Below are 17,688 nucleotides of genomic sequence, written 5' to 3'. Positions count from 1 at the left end.
TGTAGTCGTCTCATTTGTATCTTAATTATGTGTGTAAAGAATTGAACTCCTTGATGAGACTGAAAAATCCTGAATCCAAAGCCTGTGCCTCATTCATTTCCTTTGTCTGATTCATTTTTAAGTTCACTTCAGGTCTATCTTGAGTCAAAGTCAATGTTCTTTTTAATTGTATCATGAGCCCCTTCTAAAGCTTTTCTTGTTTTCAGTTACCAGGTTAGTTTGAGATGGCTCCGTAGAGGGGTTTAAAGTCAAAATATAGATGGAAAGGAGAGTCAGGTAAAAAAGAAGCTGGAATTGAGAAAAGTCAGCAATAAAGCGTTTAGTTTCCTAGGAGAGCTAAAGTTTATAAAAGAGTTTTTATGCTTTAATGAGGCACAGAACAAAACAATGTGGTTCTGTTCTGAGAACAGAATGGCTCATATGTGTTAAGGAGCCTTCAAAACACCCCGCTGACCAAGAGCTTAGAAAACAGGAATCAGTCAGAGCTGGGAAAGGGAAAATAGGTCAGCTAGCAGGATTTCCAGAGCACAATGTATCGCGGTGCTGTGATGACCATCTGGCTGATGGACGGTGGCCCACTGACACCTAAGACGATCCCGCTCATCTTCACGGCTGTGTATTCCTTTCCTCTCACTAATCTTCCAACCACCTGTCCAAAGCCGCCTGTTCAGCCTAAGCTGCTCAAGGAGAATGACCTTTCCCATGAAGACCACGGCCACTAGATCCACAGTGAATTATACTTTATAGATGAATGAAAAGAAAAGGCAAGGCTCATGATTATACACTTAGTATAGCCTTTACCCCCACCCCCAATAAATAAATAAAATAGAAAGACTGATGAGAAATGCGATTCAGTCCCCACTGAGAAGTCTCTTGCAAATATTCAGGGGAGTTCTAAACTCTCTCCCTTGGGCTCCTCCAAAATCTTCTACATTGAGCAATGATACATTTTTATTTAATATATTACTTTATTTTTTCATACCCATTACTTGTCTATAGTTTTCTCCAACTATACAGTGAGAACCTTGACAAGAGGAATTTATGTTTAATTTGAGAGTAGGCTATCGATAAAATTTAAATTAAATAAGGATGTTACCATGGACTGGGAAAACACTTCTGATGAGATAAATGTTCCACAGTGTTCTCTACCTTCTCCCTCATTTAACATGACAAAAGAGTATATTAGTATATACAACTGTTTTCTTGTTAATTTGATTTAAGATTTTACTAAGCAAAATAAATTTGAAAAAACCCACACATACACACACACAAAAACCCAAGTAACTGTACATCACTGATATAATTGAAAGTTCTTTAAAAAAATAAAACAAATGTTGACTTAAATTTTGTCATGCCTATGTTTCCTAAATCCAATGGTCTCTTCAAAAGACCAAAAAAGGATTTATTAATCTCACTGCCATCCTAAATTCACAAATATTTCTTCCTGCAAAGTCATGTTTACTAGATGCGACAAATTGAATTTCTTTCTTCTACCCCCAATGAGGAGCATACTTTCTAGGTTACTCAGAATTCCAGAGAGGCAGTGTACAATTAAGATAAAATGGAAATTATGCTAATGACACTTGCTAGGTAATGAACCTCTCCATTTTTTATTAGTCTGCTCCATCTCACTTAGTATTCAAAATAGCACAACTTCTGAGAAAAAGGAAAAGTGAAAGTGTTTGCTTCTATAAAGTTATTCTAAAAGAGCCGGCCTGCCTTGTCAAAGAATGGAATAAATATCGTGCAACCCAAGTATACTTGAGTCCTCAGTACCTCTTGTAAGACATTACAGCAGTGGCTTCCTAATTGGGTTTCCCTTTTCAAGACGTCTTTGACGTTGCTATTAGACTAATTTACCTTAAGTAGAGATCTGATCAGACTATTTCATTGTTCAACATGCCTTCAACAGTTCCAAGTACCTAACGCATAAAATTCAAATCTTCTGAGATTTAAGTGCAAGCCTCTTTCATTTGACCTCAATTTATTTTTCCAACCCCAACTTCTATTACTCCCTTTCACATACCCTTATACTCTTCTCCCATTCTACACCCTGATTTTTCTTAGTTCTGTGCTTTTATTTGTGCTTTTCCCACATTTTTATCCAACCACATTCATATTTTAAAATCCAATCTATCGATCAGAAATAGCTCTTCTCCTACCAGGAAATACCATTCATCTTCTGTGAACTCCTCCTAAAGCTTTATCTCTTAGGGCACACTGTCTCAGTAATACATATGTCATGCTTTCCCTATAAGACTCTAAGTTCTTTGAGAATACAGACTATCTGCAATTAGTCTTTGTATGCTCTACAAAGCAGACACTTGGTAAAGAGCAGCAGAATGAACTGAATCAATAAGAAGTATTGAACACTGAAATAAAGCATCAAGGTTACAGCAGAAAAGCCAAAATATGGCTCCTGCCATTCAACTATCCCACAATATTTATAGGCACTAAGGATTGAATGATCAAGAAGACAATAAGCTTAACCCTCCAAAAGCATACAGTTTAGTGTGGTGCTTACAATCTTACGTTCTTTTTTTTTTTTTTTTAAAGATTTTTAAAAATTGATTTTTAGAGAGAGAAGAATGGAGAGAGAGAAAGATCGATGTGAGAGTGAAACATCGATCACTGCCTCCTGCACACCCCCTACTGGGGATCAAGCCTGCAACCTGGGCATGTGCCCTGACAGGGAATTGAACCAGCAACCTTTCAGTGCACGGAGGATGCCCAACCAAATTGAGCCACACCAGCCAGGGCCAATCATACATTCTTAAACCATCAAGATAATGAGGGGAATACAAGGAACAGAATCCTTGATGAACCCATTTAGAAATGGGTCTGTCTTTTTCTATAAGGCCCAGGTGACATCACACAAAGGAGGAAGGATAATTTTTACCTTTTAAAGGAATCATGAGTATTATTTAACTGAGAAGGGAGTAAAGACTACTCAAGGGAATGGCGTGGGATGAAGTTGGTCATAAGAATAGCATCTCACATTTGAGCACTTACTACATTCTCTATACATTATTTTATTCATTTTGAGTCACAGAAAATTTGGAGGAGGCTTCCAAAGAAGCAATTCTTCAAGGAATTAGTGGCTGAGAATTAATAAGGAGGAAGTGGGAAGGCAATCAGGCAGAATAAACAATAGAAATAAAGACACAGGGGTGGAGAAACAAAGATTAGGGGGGAGATCAACTTTATTTTTGTTTTAGAAGCAAAGGAAAAAGTATGGAGAGGTACTAAATAGTAAATATTAACTTCCTTGGAGTGGTCGGGAAAGGAAAATCAACTTTTTCTTCTAATAAATCTGCATTTGATTAGTTTTAATAAGTATGTATTTCTTTTTGAAATTGAAAAATAATCCAATAAATAAAAAACATAAAGAGAATGTAATATTCCCTCAGCTGGGAATACACACTGTTAAAATAGCTATCTATCTATCTATTTCTAGAAGCAGAGCATTATGATAGCAATCTTGTTGTATTAGTATGTTCCCTATCAATAGATGGAAGTAATTATTTAAAGATACCTGCAATCATAGGTATTAAAATGTTTAATACCTGCAATCATAGGTACTAACGTGTTTTGAAACCATAAAGAAAAAGGTACTACTCAGTTATTAAAAAAGATAATTTTCTAAGAAATTAGGACAGATTCTATGCCTAGAAAAAAACCTTAAGAAACTTGGAGGAAGGAAATACTCACATGGTTAAGTTCTAATATATTTGTTTAACATTGTTTTATATCGCTTTTTAATCATACTTCAAATACTTTCTATTTTAATTAGGGAAATTCCCTAGTTAATAAATTCTATGAGTTTGGAATACAAGACACTGAATGTCAGAAAAAGCTAGATTTGGAAAAAACAATTATGACAAATCCACCTAACATATTCACTATAAATTAATTAGGAACCATCTTACCTCAATAAAAGATGGGGAACTTGATGGTAATGGGAAGGGAGCAACGGCCATCTGACTGACTGCATCTTCATTTCTGTGGATGTTAAAATAGGCAGAATCAGTACACAGTAAATGCCAAGTTCCTGGCTCAAGTTATAATCATTTCCTCGGTTCTCAGTTGAAAATGCACGCACAGCACTACAGAATTAAAAGATATATATAACATGCAAAACTACTAGGCACAGAAAGAGATGTATTACTCAAGGGATACTAAGATACAATTATTAGTGACAGAGAATGATGATGCTAGGGGCTGGCCAAATCCTGCTTAGTAAGGCAGGTGCTGCAGAGGATAATTTTGGAAAGCCATCAACTCTTTCAGCACTGAGGAGTATAAATTTTTCAAAAGGGTGTGTGTAACCTCTAGGCCCCACTGATTTTTAGAGCATTTTGTTCTTTGAACTGGAAAGGTTCCCAGCCTCCTCTCTTGGCTTCTTACTTCGTTCTGCCAAACGAAGGGTGAGGGGATGTATGCGACAGTCCCCACACGGGTGGGCTGCGCGCAGCGGCGTGATGGATGGGGAGAGCAGAGGTCCAGGCAGGCACGGCTTTGTGCGTTAGGTTAATCCTGCTTCTTCTCACCCTGATTGGAGCGAGGAGGTGGAAGCTGAAACTTCATCAGCAGGCTGACAGGCACAGAGAACTCCTACACACCAGTTCTGATTATTTGGGCTTATTCCCACTACTTTACTAGCAAATGGTAGGCGGTGGTTCTTTGGGAGATTTATTCTTCACTCTTCATTCATGATGTGCGACCAATTATCTCAAGATTTATGTTAAGTCTGACTTTGAGGTTTCACAATAACTAAAGGAGCACCAAAAAATGCTTCTTCCTGCTGCGTAAAGATTTAAGGCTGTTCACAGATCTCTCCAGAGGACCAGTGTGTAAGGGCAGCCGCTACGTGACTTAGGAGGGCACTCAATGTTCCACCTTGTATTATTTTTCACTTCTCACCAATTGGAAAAAGATAAATTGGTCTACATTGTTCCTGCCTTGGGGCTTTAATCATATCACTGCCTTTACCTGGAATGCTTTTCCTCATTAAACTTATACCCCACCCATCCTTCTCTCCAGTGTGAGTTCAAACACCTCAACTAGGGTAATTATTTCCTTAAGTTCAAAGACTGTCTATATTTAATGTCTTCCAAATTCACATAGTTAGCCCAGATGTTTTTCTGAGCTTACGACCTGCATATCCTACTTTACATCTCCACCAAATGTCTTACAAGCATCTTAAATAAAATAGAGCTCTTTATCCCACTCAGTCCCCAGAGGGCTCCAGAGTCAATCTCCTTTCCACCTGGGTAAATGTCAACCTTATCTGCCCAGTGGTTCAGCCAAGAGCCTGAGCGCCATTCTTGAAACCTCTCACACATCAACTGTGTATTCAATCCATACTATACAGGCACAACCCAACCCCTGTTAACAAAACCATGTAGATATAGGCATTTTACCCTTCGAAGTAGCTGTGTCCCAAACTGTTGCCACGGCTTTTTTTTTGGAGATTGCTTTAGAAATTTCCAAGCTGTTCTTCATTTGTCTGACCATGGGCATCAGCAGTTGCCTCCCTTCTACCATGTAGAAAATGTTGACTTCATTTCCTTCCAGATATAGGGGGATACCTGCCTCTTTTTCAAAGTGTTTATTTAGTGCTGTTACTATTTGATTAGAATGTGTTTAATAAGAAACGATGACTTGTAAAAAATAAGAAATCCAGTTGGTTCTACCTTCAAAACGGATCTTGAATCTTGGCACTTCTTTCCACCCTACCTAGTGCAAAGCCATCATCATTTCTCACCTCTATTAATGTGAGACCTTCCTATTGGTCCCCCTACTTACACCCCTCATCCTCTCTCCAATCTGTTCTGCACTGGCCAAGTTATTATGGTTCCAAAACATAAATGTGATTATATTTCTATCCCATTTAAAATCTCCCTATGACTTCTTATTGCACTTAGGATCAAGTCCAAACCTCTGGAGGCGGTAAGGCCCAGAGTGGCCTGAGCCCACCCTCCATCTCCGGTCTCCTCTTGTTCTCTGTCCCCTGCTCTCTTTGCTCCACTCCAGCTATGCGCAGCTCACTTTTGTTCCATTTCGCAGCTGAGCCAAGCTCCACGCGCCTCAGGGCCTTCTCTCATTCTCTTCTCTTCTGCTTTGCATGCCTGTTGCCTAAATCCTTTGTCTGGTTTATTCCCATTTCTCCTTCATAGCTCACCATAAATGTCATTTCTGGAAACAAGCCTTGTAGGATCTCCATTACATGCTTACAGCACCCTACACAGTGATCACAGATCTGGTTCTTTCATAATTTACCTAATGGATCTGTATGAACGTTTGCTTTGAACCTGCCCCCGCCCCCTGCAGGGTAAGCACTCCAAGGACAAGATTCATGTCCTTCCTACTCTCTATTACATCATCCAGGGCAAACACAACACAGGACCTGGCAAAGAGTTTGCGCCTAACATAACTATTAACACATCTCACTTCAATAAGGAGACAGGTAGGAGTTTCAATTTTACCTTTACCACTAACTAGCTATAGGATTTTGGGGAAATAACTTCTAAAAGAATCAGTTTCCTGATCTCTTAAGAAAGTAGGTTGGGCTGTACAAATCCTAAATTGATACAAATTCTTGTGGAACAAGGCAGAGTATAGAGAGATGAGGTCTAGGTGCCATTTCTTGCTCTAACCTTTTCAGGTTCTTGGATCATCTAGCACCCCAGCAAAATCAAAGCAAAAGGGAGAAAAATCAAAACTATAAGTTGATATAGGGCATGAAGAATATATCTCTCTTTCTCTGGCAGCATTACAGATGCCTTGAGCATGCATTATGTTGAGAGATGGCTATTGTTTCTCAGGGAGTACAATCCATTCCTCAGCAGTTTGCTCATACACAGAAGTAGTAGTCAGTCACCCCTGGGTAAGTAATAGCGTTTTCCCCTATGGTAATTCCCTTTCCTATTCAGTCTCCCCTACTGAATGACACAATAAAGCTCAGCTCTAGCTTAGAGCCTAAAGCCCACAGGACAGGCCTACTCAGGATTCAGAGCCCATAGGGCAGAGTATATTTGGCAGCAATTAAGCAGATGGCTTTTCCTATCTATTTCAAAGGTTACCAGCATTAAAAATATAGCTGCACATAAATTCTTATGGAGAAATCATGATTAACTGGATCAAGTTAGCTCAAATCAGCCAAGTTACCCTTTCACAATTTAATGGTTTCCCCCAAATTAGTATGACTTTAATGGCCTTTAAAGTCCCTATTAATTTTTTTAAGCCTCACAGAATAGAAAACCTACAATTACTCTCAATGGAGAGAATAAAGCTGCTATCAGAAGTTACAGTTCATAATCCACTTACTAGTAAGTGTTCACACACCTCAGCATCAGCAAGTGGAGGCCTGACGTGGCAGCAATTTTATTTTCTTTTTATTTTTTAAATTCTCACCTGAGGATGTTTTTTCCACTGCTTATCAGAGAGAAAGTGGACAGGAGAGAGAGAAAGAGAGAGAAACATCGATGGGAGACACATCAATTAGCTGCTTCCTACACATGCCCCAACCGGGCTAGGGATCAAGCCTGCAACCCAGGTACATGCCCTTGACTGGAATCGAACCCAGGACCCTTCAGTCCCTGAGCCAATGCTCTAACCACTGAGCAAAACTGGCTAGGGAGACACAACAGCAATTTTAAAGAGAAAGAGGTAGGAAGAGCAAAGGGGAGACCAAAGGAGAAAAGCCATTTACACTTCAAACAAGCAGTTAACCCAGCCCTAGATGGTGTGGCTCAGGTGACTGACCATCATCCAGGGCAGGCTCAATTCCCAGTCAGGGCACATGCCCGGGTATGGGCTCATTCCCCAGTAGGGGGTATGCAGCTGATCAGTTGTTTCTCTCTCTCCCTCTCCCTTCCTCTCTCCGTAAAATCAATAAAAACATTAAAAAACAACAAGCAGTTGTTGAATGACTGAATGACTTCTGGGGACCCTCTGACACCTCACATTCTATGATCCTCATAAGGAATGAAATGTTTGCTTTAGAATTAACTTTTTCTTTCCAATATAATTAAAAAGCTTCTTAGGCCCCCAGTGCCCGATACAGGACACAATCAGGAATTGTACTTGTTTGTTGGTGTTTTAATAATTGTCTTTAACAGCTGTTGGGAGAGAGATAATGGAGTTCCACCACAGATAACAGTGAGAACGATTTTTCAGGGTAAGGAACCCTGTAAGTGTATGTCCATGTCGTTGTACTTGCCGTGTTCTACTAAAATTACTTGTGCTGTTCTTCCTCCCTTGTTACACACAGCAGCCAGAGTGAGATATTTGGTTGCCTCTGTACATTCTCGTCCTATTTAGGCTTTTAGCCTTGATTCTGAGTTTTTATCCTTTAAACTTCTTAAGCAGAGCACAAGACCCCTGAACAAGTCTCTATTAAGGATCTCCAGTATGACATGTTTCTACTGCCAAAGCATTCACTGGCTCTTGAAAGGAGGTTTCCATGGTTATTGCAGAGGAATCACGCAGGACCTATTCTGGATTTATACCTGGGGTTGGGTGGGGGGTGTCACCTTCCCCAGCACATTGCCTTACGGTGAGGGTTGGATATCTGAACAATACTTGGACTTCGCTAGCCAGAATCAAGAGAGGGATGGCATCTACTTAACTACCTTTTAAAAATAATCTCTTTGAGAAACTTATCAGGCTGAGTCATCTATCCCGCCTAGTCCTAAGCTCCCCAAGTGAACCCTCCTGTGAATCTGCACTGCCAAATATTTTATAAGCTACCTTTTCCTCTGCACGACCCAAAATTATTTAGAACTTACCTGGGGCCACCTTTGTAAAATGTGGGTCTGGATGCTGAGTTACTCCCAGCACCCTCATTAGAGATTGGCATTGTTTGGAATGTCAAGTAAATAGAGTTCACGATTCCACTGTCATTGGACATTTATTTCAAATTCAGCATATTCAGCTATTTTGGTGGTTTCTTCCAGTTGGAAATGGGAAACTATTCAGTCTGTTCAAATAGTTAGAAATATCTTCTGAAATCTTTTCAGGAAGGAGTTTTGCTCCCACTGAGATAAGATTTTCTTCGTTTTATATGTTACTTCTGGTTCATTTACATGGAGAAGTCCTGGCTGAATGCTAATTCATCGTCATGTTTCAGTTAGTAGAGCAAATGTAGAGTTGACTTTTTTTCTGTCCACATGTGTCTCATATCACTATATTTAATACAATCAGAAAATAATATTTAGGCTAGTTTGGTTGTGTTCATGTGTTCCTCATTTATTCAACTTTTGTGTGTGGGTACCTAAATCTTGTGCTAGGCACTAGATTATAGTTATAACCACTTTAGAACAGGTTGCAAAGAAATTAAATCAATCTACTCAGCAATTCAGGCTGAATTCAGGCCCATAACTTCTGCTTTTGATATAATACTATTTTGTTGGCATAAAATAAGATCCTGTGGGTTTTGTGAAAGTGAATTTCTAAGGATGAACCATAAAAACATAGCAAGTGAAATAAGCCACTAACAAAAGGACAAATGCTGTATGATTCCACTTTTATGAGGTACCTAGTATAGTTAAATTCAGAGACAGAAAGTAGAATAGTAGTTGCCAGGGGCTGAAGGGAAGGGAGAAAGAGGAGTTATTTTTAAAGAGGAACAGTTTCAGTTTTGCAAGATGTAAAGAGTATTAGAGATGAATGATGGTGTTGGATGCACACCAATGTGAATGTACTTAATGCCACTGGACTGTACACTTAAAATGGTTAAGATGGTAAATTTTATACTATGCATATTTCACTGCAATTTAAAAATATTAACTAAGCAAGACCAAAAAAGTGCAAGTGTGATGAGAATATGTTTGAATTATTTAGAATGTAACTGAAAATCATTATTGTCTTCAGGATGGCTCTGGTCTTGCTACTTCTGATGGACTTCTCCCAGACAGGACTCTGACAGTCACATTAATTTCACATCAGTATCATCTTTTAGGGATATGGCCAGAGTCTGACTGGCCACACTCTTGTTTTTAATTACAAAAACAAGACATATGTTCAACTGATACACTGAGGTGGATCCCATGGTGAGTCCTCTTTTTACTCAGTGGGGCTTGACAGCTAGCACTAAATCCAAGGGTTTCAGTTATTTGGCCTCCTAAAAACTCCAGGAGTTTTTACACAATACATGTTTTCCACATGTAATTAAGTAATGGAGAGTGAGTTGTTATACATGACATTTAATTTTCAGTAGTGGAGGAAGGTGTGACAAGAGCTGCAGGCAAGATCATCAATCTCCTTGGGTCCTTGTGTTGCCTAATACAGCAATTCCTTTTCCATAGTATTAATACAGCTCTCCCCCTGTACTTAAACTGGTGTTTGTGTACAGAGGATATGTTGAATAGGAAAACACACAGAACTAAATGTGTGGTGAATAGTAAGAACCCAGAATATAATATACCTCTGGATAACCCAGAGTAGAAAAACTTAGCATATCCAAGTCCCTATCTGGCTTAGGACACAATTACCTGATTACAGGATTGTCCAAAATCTAATGATGTGGGAAGAAATAGGGGTGAAGGGTGAGTGGTTACGTAAGTTACGTATATACAGCAGCAACTTACTAATTTTCATTAATAACTCACGAATCCTTTGTGAATTATATATCAATTAGTATAGAATAAATACAAGTGTTAAAAGAATATGACAAGGACATGATCATGCAAGTGTACACCACTGTAGACGAAAGGCTCTAGTGAATCAATATGTCACCGGCAGCATATTTTAACAGCTTTCTGTGATTACTTTACTGCTAATCATACTTTTAAATTTGCGTCCAGTTCCCAATTTTATCAAAATTGTCAATAAATTTGAAAAAAGTTGCCAAGGTATAAAAGCCAAAAATTTCTATATCATGGAAATGCACAGAGAATCAATAATTTCAACTAAGGAAGAAAATACTGCCAAATAGCAGCACTAACTGTAAAGAAATACAACTTATAAAATCCGTTTTTAAACAAAACACAATACACATTATGCAGTTTAAAAGTATCATTATAGCTGTTGTGCCGAGATGATTCCAGTGTTTACTTCCCGAAACTCGATGACAAGTCAATATTCAACTGCTCCAGGATTTGATTCGAAAAAGGCAAAGTTGGGGTCCTTGTAACAACAGAGTGAAAGAGGTAATACACAGGCAGAGGTTGAAAGATGTACCTGCATTAGTAAGGAACTAGACAGTCCGCCTGAAGGAGACAGGATGACGTGTTGGATAGCACCTGAAATGCACAGGTTACCACACAGGAATAGGAGGCCAATCTGCCATTATGCCTCCATCACTGATGCACAGAGCTGCTGAGCAATACAATATTTTCTTGATTTCCTTAAGTGCTTTAAATTCTGACACTAGTTTATTACTTAGCCAGCAAAATTTAATATATTTTACTGACATGGGGATTAATTCATGTTAATTAGATTTCTCTTTATACATTACTCAATTAATAGTGTTTTACTCAAAAAGCAAAAACAAACCCCAAAAGCCCCAAAGGCGAAAGTGTTAGAATATTAGGCCATTATTTAAAAAAAGGAGATGGGGCGGAGGAAAGGCAGCAGCAGACAGGGAACTAAAAGGGATCTTTTAGGCAGGTTTTGCCCATGTTTCTTGTTCTAACATTTACTGGGAATGGTTTGATATAATGTCCATAGTTATTTCTTCCAGTGTTTAATCATTATCATGTTAATTAAGGCATTCTTAAACTCTGAATGTGCTTCACTTTAAAAAATATTCAAGCCCAGCCGGGCACGGCTCAGTGGTTGAACATCGACTTAGGATCCACTAGATCAAGGTTCTATTCCAGGTCGGGGCTCGATCTGCAGTCGGGGGCGTGCAGGAGGCAGCCAATCAATGACTCTCATCATTGATGTTTCTATCTCTCTCTCTTCCTCTCTCTGAAATCAATAAAGATATATTTTTTAAAAAATAAAAAAATATTCAAGATTCTGGAACTAGACAAAGTACATATGAAGGAGTGATTATTTTTTCTTCTCTTTCCTTCTCTAAGACTTTTTTTCTTTTACCTCCTTCCTCCCCCTCATCCCATCTTTTTCTACCATCATCATCATCACCATAGCAGTGAACATTGTGGAGCCTATATTACAGGCAATTCATATGTATTAGTATATTAGACAATTTATGAGGTTGCTATAGCATCCTCATTTTACAGATCAGGAAACTGATCAGGCTCACACAGCCCAAGATTAAACCCAGTTTCAAAACCAGGAAGGTGAATTTAGGATTTGTTCTTTCAATTACTTATTCAGCGTTATAGTTCAGTCTTGCTTTAGAAAAGAATTCATCACTTTATTTAAGATTTCTCAGTCAAATGAATAGTTTCTTCCCTTACAGAAACTGGGGCATTAATTAATAAAATTAATTTCCAGATCTATTTAGTGAATCACACAAAAAGTTGTCAGCAGTGCATACATATCTCTTGATTCACTTTAAGCTCATTTTCCTTTACAGTCTAAAAGTGGCTATGACGTTAGATTGTTCGGAATTACAACTACATCTTTTCTCTCCCTATAAAAATAGATATAGAAAATCTTCCTAACTTAGGTTATTAGGGAAAGTAGTGGGGAAGGGAACTAAAGTATGCGTAATTTTGTAAAATAATGACATATATCTATATGTATTTTTAAATCCACAAAATAAGTCAAACTAACTTACTATGATTGTTGTCTTTGGAGAATAAATAATCTAGAACTGTTTAGTAAGTACTAAAAAAGAAGTTCTTCAATAGAGCTTTCTGAATGCCCCCTATGTGCTAGGCATTATAATTTAGTGACCATGCAAGAAATGTCCATAATTAGATTACATATTTTGAATGTACACTGATACTTCAAAATTGCTCAAAGTCAGTTCCAGTAAATAAGCATTCAGCAGCATCCTTAATTATGCTTACACCAATAATTTACTGAACAAGTTCTTTCCTTGATTCTGATCCCTTCTGAATAATCAAAATTGAAATCATCAGACACTAAATTAACGAGGCTTTATTGCTATTATTATAATTCTACTCAGCTTTCTCTTCTGTATTCTAAACAACTTCAAATCATTTAATCTTTCTTTCTTAAAGGAGGAGGGCTCTATTTCCCAACTACTTAATTGTATCAGATAATTTCCTCTGGATCCTATTTAATTTTCTTTTTGCTCTCTTTAAACTGGGATGGCCCAGTAGGGGTAATAAAGGCTCCACAAATGCTGAAGAGGTAACAGGAACATCAGTAATAGCACTGCGTCATCACCGCCACGGTCTCAGCACTTCAGTATAGACACCATTGGGCGCTATACAGGGCTTCTCATGTAATCTTTACACCACCTTATACAAAGTTTCCAAGGCTAAGTAGTTTGAACTCTTTACTTGTATGGACGTCTCTCAATGGACATCCTAAACTCTCTAGTGTTCTAATTTAAAATTTTTTAATTTTTTAATAACAGTTCACCTTCAACTTCACCTTCACTTTGTATTGGTCTCAGGTGCACAGCACAGCGGCCAGACAATCATACAGTTCATGAAGTGTTCCTCCCATATTCTCATCATCCTAAATGCTCCAGTGGCTGACCTTCCCTCACTTCTGTTCATCTTTTCATCATCTTAGTGTAGTTTTGTAACCTCTGACAACAGGAAGGGCAAAGAAACCTCCAAAGAAGATCTGTGATTAACAGAGAAGGTCAAGGGGAGTAAGCCAGAGGAGGTCATCTGAACAAGAAGAAGGCAGGCCAGGAAACACTAGTGAGCGGGAGAAGTTGCCAACGTAGGGTTTCTTTAGGAGCAAAGCACCAACACCCCCTGAGGCTGAAGTGATGGTGTGGGAAGGGATACTTCAATCACCTACAGTAGTGCCCATATCTGGGAATAAAACTACTGCTAATCCCAGTGGTCCCCTGGGTTTGGACAGGTCTTACTGGCAGGTAGGAGAAGAGGCGGCAGAAGAATCACCATCATAAAATCCCAGGTAACACTCTTTCGGCCTTTGCTCTATGCTGGACACTGTATTGAACATTTCATATTTTTGAAATATCACGATGAGCTAAGTACTTTGTTATTTCCATTTTAGAAGGAACTGAGACCCAGAAGGAAAAGACACAGATCAACAGTTATCATACAGGGTTAGTTAAGTCGCCTAAAACTAATTCAGATTTACCTGTCATTTCAGTCCAATAACAGAGAATCAAAGCTCACTCCACTGCTGATGAGGCAATGGTGGCTCCCACCAGTGAGGAGTCCCAATTCAGATTCACTTCTGCCAAAAAGGCTCAGCCAGCGAGCAGGCGAGGTATAGGTTCGCATGGAGCCCCAAACACACCATGTGACCAGACAGCAGAGCTCCCACCTCCTCCCATCTGGATTTCTCACCAGCACTCTTTAATGAAGCTCCTAAAGTTTTCCTGGGTTCTGCTTTCCTGCCTATTCTTTGATGAAGACATTAATGAGTCAGCACATATACCAAATGATGGTGACAGAAGGGAGAGAAGCTAGAAAGTGCTATTATATTTATAAAAAGGGTAATCAGATGCAAGAAGGGAAGAATTTTAAAAAATTGAACTACCAATACTATCATGTGAAACATAGATAACAAGAGAGCCTCACACTCAAAACACTTTATACTTTTCTTACAGTGACAGTTTTACAAAAGGAAAACGTATTTTTTGAATACAGTGATTTTGTTAGACAAACCAAAGATAAAATAAAAATAGTCTTAGGTAAATAATAACATCTCCTGAAGAGATCTCAGATTTTATGATGTATCTATCTTACCTGATGAAAACCAGCTTGACCTTAGATGGGGCAGTCTTAATAATGGCAGATGCATTCTGGTGACTTCTTCCATACAGAATCTGATTGTTTATCTGTTTGGGGAAAAATAAAATATACTTGTAAAAATGCAATATGTATATTTTGTATAAAATATATATGTATATAATGATACATTATACAAGAATATATCTATATACTTGGAATTAAACAATGAAGTCCATTAATTTTTAAGCGGTTTCTTGTAGAACTCTTTGGTGCCAAAAAATCTTAATAGTCTTTGGAGTATGGATTCAAACACTAATTCTAAACAGCTATTAAAATCTCTTAAATTCAGTTTTGAATTTAATAGAACACACAGTCCTTGACCCTTTTGCTAAACATCAAGAGACCAGAAGTTGGGCTAGATGCAAAAAGTTTATAATATTTATTTCATTTCCTACAGCTTTTTCAGATTCTTAAAAAAATGTAGAAAATAGACCAAACAGTGATATTCACCAGCATTCTGGAGGGCCCATTAAACATGATTCCGTAAACACATCAAGTTTATTACATAGCATAAAATTTATTACTCCAGAGGAGGTAAATATTATATCCCATTTTAAGCAAAATTTTATTTATTTTTATCTTTTTTAAATTTTATTATTAAGTCAAATTTTAGATCAATGACACAGAAATATTTTACTGTAAACAATCAATAAGCCATTTGCTTTTATCTAAGATGAGATGGGATTTTTTAACTTGATGGAATTCAACTCAAGATGATCTAAAAAATATTTACATTCTAAATTTTTTCATTCCAGATTTTCCCACTGATAAACTATGATGATAACCATAATCAACTTTTTATTTCATCCATTGATAACAGGTCACAGTTTTGGCTTTTCTTCTCCTGTCTTTAGCAAGTAGTTAATGGTCTATACTATTCTGTCCCTATTTAACTGAGACCTTGATATACACACAGGCTGTAGCAGTAGAAGGGGAAAGCATCTTGCTTGCTGTTGGTGTTTTTTCCAGGACTAACCACTGTGGTGCTTCCTGCTCAGGCATCTGCTCCCTGCCAAGGCCCAAAGGCCTCTCGAGAAACACTGCTCTTCAGTGGAAAACTGGGACAGGACAAGAAACTCAGGGCAGAGTGAAATCTGATTTAACTGGATTAAGTTGAGGGGGAAGCAGATCTCTGGATTAAAAAATCAAAGATCAAGCCTCTTATCTGGCCTCAGGAATAACACATTAGCAGCTTTGAGAGGAAAAATCTCTTGTGTTTCCTTAGATCTTATTTAATATAAAACAACTTCACTATTTAAATAAAAAGTATATAGCTTCCAACTACAAAAGCAGTTTTTATATTTCTTTATCACTAAAGGAAACACACTCCAGAGAAAATTCAGTGTGTCATTGGAAAGAATATTATGCATCTTATGCATAATTAACTGGAGATGTCACTCTACTTCTGAGAAGCCGCTGTTCTCTGAGGCCACTATTTTTTAAACAACAGATGTAGGTCATCTTCTAAGTATAGCACGGGCAAAAAAGAAAACACTCTACACCTCCTGCAAGTCTTTCAGGTTAATTCTAACTAATAGCTAATGCTTACTGAGTGCTTACCCATACCAGACACTATGCTAAACTCTTTATGCACAGTATCTCATTTAAAGCTCACAACTGGGATGTTATACACTGTCACCAGATGAGGAAACTAGAACTCCAAGAGCTTGAGTAATTTGCCCAGGGTGATTTAGCTATTAGTTTAAAAGCCTATAACCCTCAGGCACACTTAGACGTTACATCATCTGTATGGTACCCATAAAAATCAGATGATTTCTAAAGGTCATCTTTTTAAAGATGTCTATTAAATAATCCCTGAGCAGGAACAGGGGATGCTAGTCATCTAGTATCTTAGTACTGGAAGTTTTGAGACACAGAGTTCAGAATCAAGCATTTCACCGCCATGCACCAGGGAAATGCCTAATTGTTGACTGTGAGGCTTTTAAAGTCCCAAAGGCACTATGGAGTCCCATAAGATGTGCCTTTCTCTTTTGCAAACAAACTACACCTTGAACAATGATATATACTTAGTACTTTTTTTTCTCATTGTACAAATATACATAAATTGACCACCATTTAAATTTCCCCCCCAATTCAAGCCAAAGGAAAACAATGTTCATATTTTATTTGGGGGCAAATACTGCTCCCTTCCTTTAAGAATATGAGTGATCATCCATATTATCTAGAAATTGGAATAACATTATCATTTTCCATTTACTTATAGTAATCTGAGAAACAGAAAAACTAAGTGCCTTTCCAAAGTTTCTCCTTTCTTTCTTTTTTTTTTTAAAAAAACCACAAACCTTTATTGATTTCAGAGGGAGGAAAGGAGAGGGAGAGAGAGAGATAGAAACATCAATGATGAGAGAGTCATTGGGGATGGAGCCCACAACCCGGGCATGTGCCCTGACCGGGAATCGAACCCCGACTGCCTGGATCCTAGGTTGACTCTCAACCGCTGAGCCACGCCTGGCCGGGCCAAAGTTTCTCCTTTCAAAGGTGGCTCAGTGATATATGGAAATAATAAATTATTCAGATATGGCCTTATCTTTTATATTATCTCATAATGGTGAGAAGAACTATCCTTAGTCCTGTTTTGGTATTCCCATTCCACCCAAATAATCTATTTTCTTAAAATCTGAGATCTAAGTGCTATCTATCTAACTTCTATCTCAGCTTCATGATCCCTGGTACCAGAAGACACTATTTTACCCCAGGTAAGTTAGCTCATCTTTCCCTAAGTTCTGAATTTCCAGTTCAATGAAATGTCATTCGGGAGCAAATTAGAGCACCTCTAGATACTGAAGACAACAGCCTTAAATGAGAAATACCTTATTTGTAAAACTTAGGTCACATT

General features: G+C 38.1%; 1 protein-coding gene across 1 annotated transcript in view; it reads right to left on the bottom strand.

Moving 5' to 3' along the window:
* Positions 1-17,688, bottom strand: part of PATJ (PATJ crumbs cell polarity complex component) — a 247,506-nt gene that overhangs the window by 74,531 nt on the left and 155,287 nt on the right. Inside the window, exons 29-30 of the mRNA XM_087820482.1 lie at positions 14,787-14,878; positions 3,930-4,002 (exon numbers count right to left, since the gene is read on the bottom strand). Of these exons, the coding sequence (XP_087676608.1) occupies positions 3,930-4,002; positions 14,787-14,878 (165 nt within the window). The remainder of the gene's footprint in view (positions 1-3,929; positions 4,003-14,786; positions 14,879-17,688) is intronic.

The sequence above is a fragment of the Miniopterus natalensis genome, chromosome 9 (assembly GCF_054644295.1).
Source record: "Miniopterus natalensis isolate mMinNat1 chromosome 9, mMinNat1.hap1, whole genome shotgun sequence".
Classification (NCBI taxonomy): Eukaryota; Metazoa; Chordata; class Mammalia; order Chiroptera; family Miniopteridae; genus Miniopterus; species Miniopterus natalensis.
The sequence above is the reverse complement of the archived record's forward strand: the minus strand, read 5'-3'. Positions and strand labels throughout refer to the sequence as shown.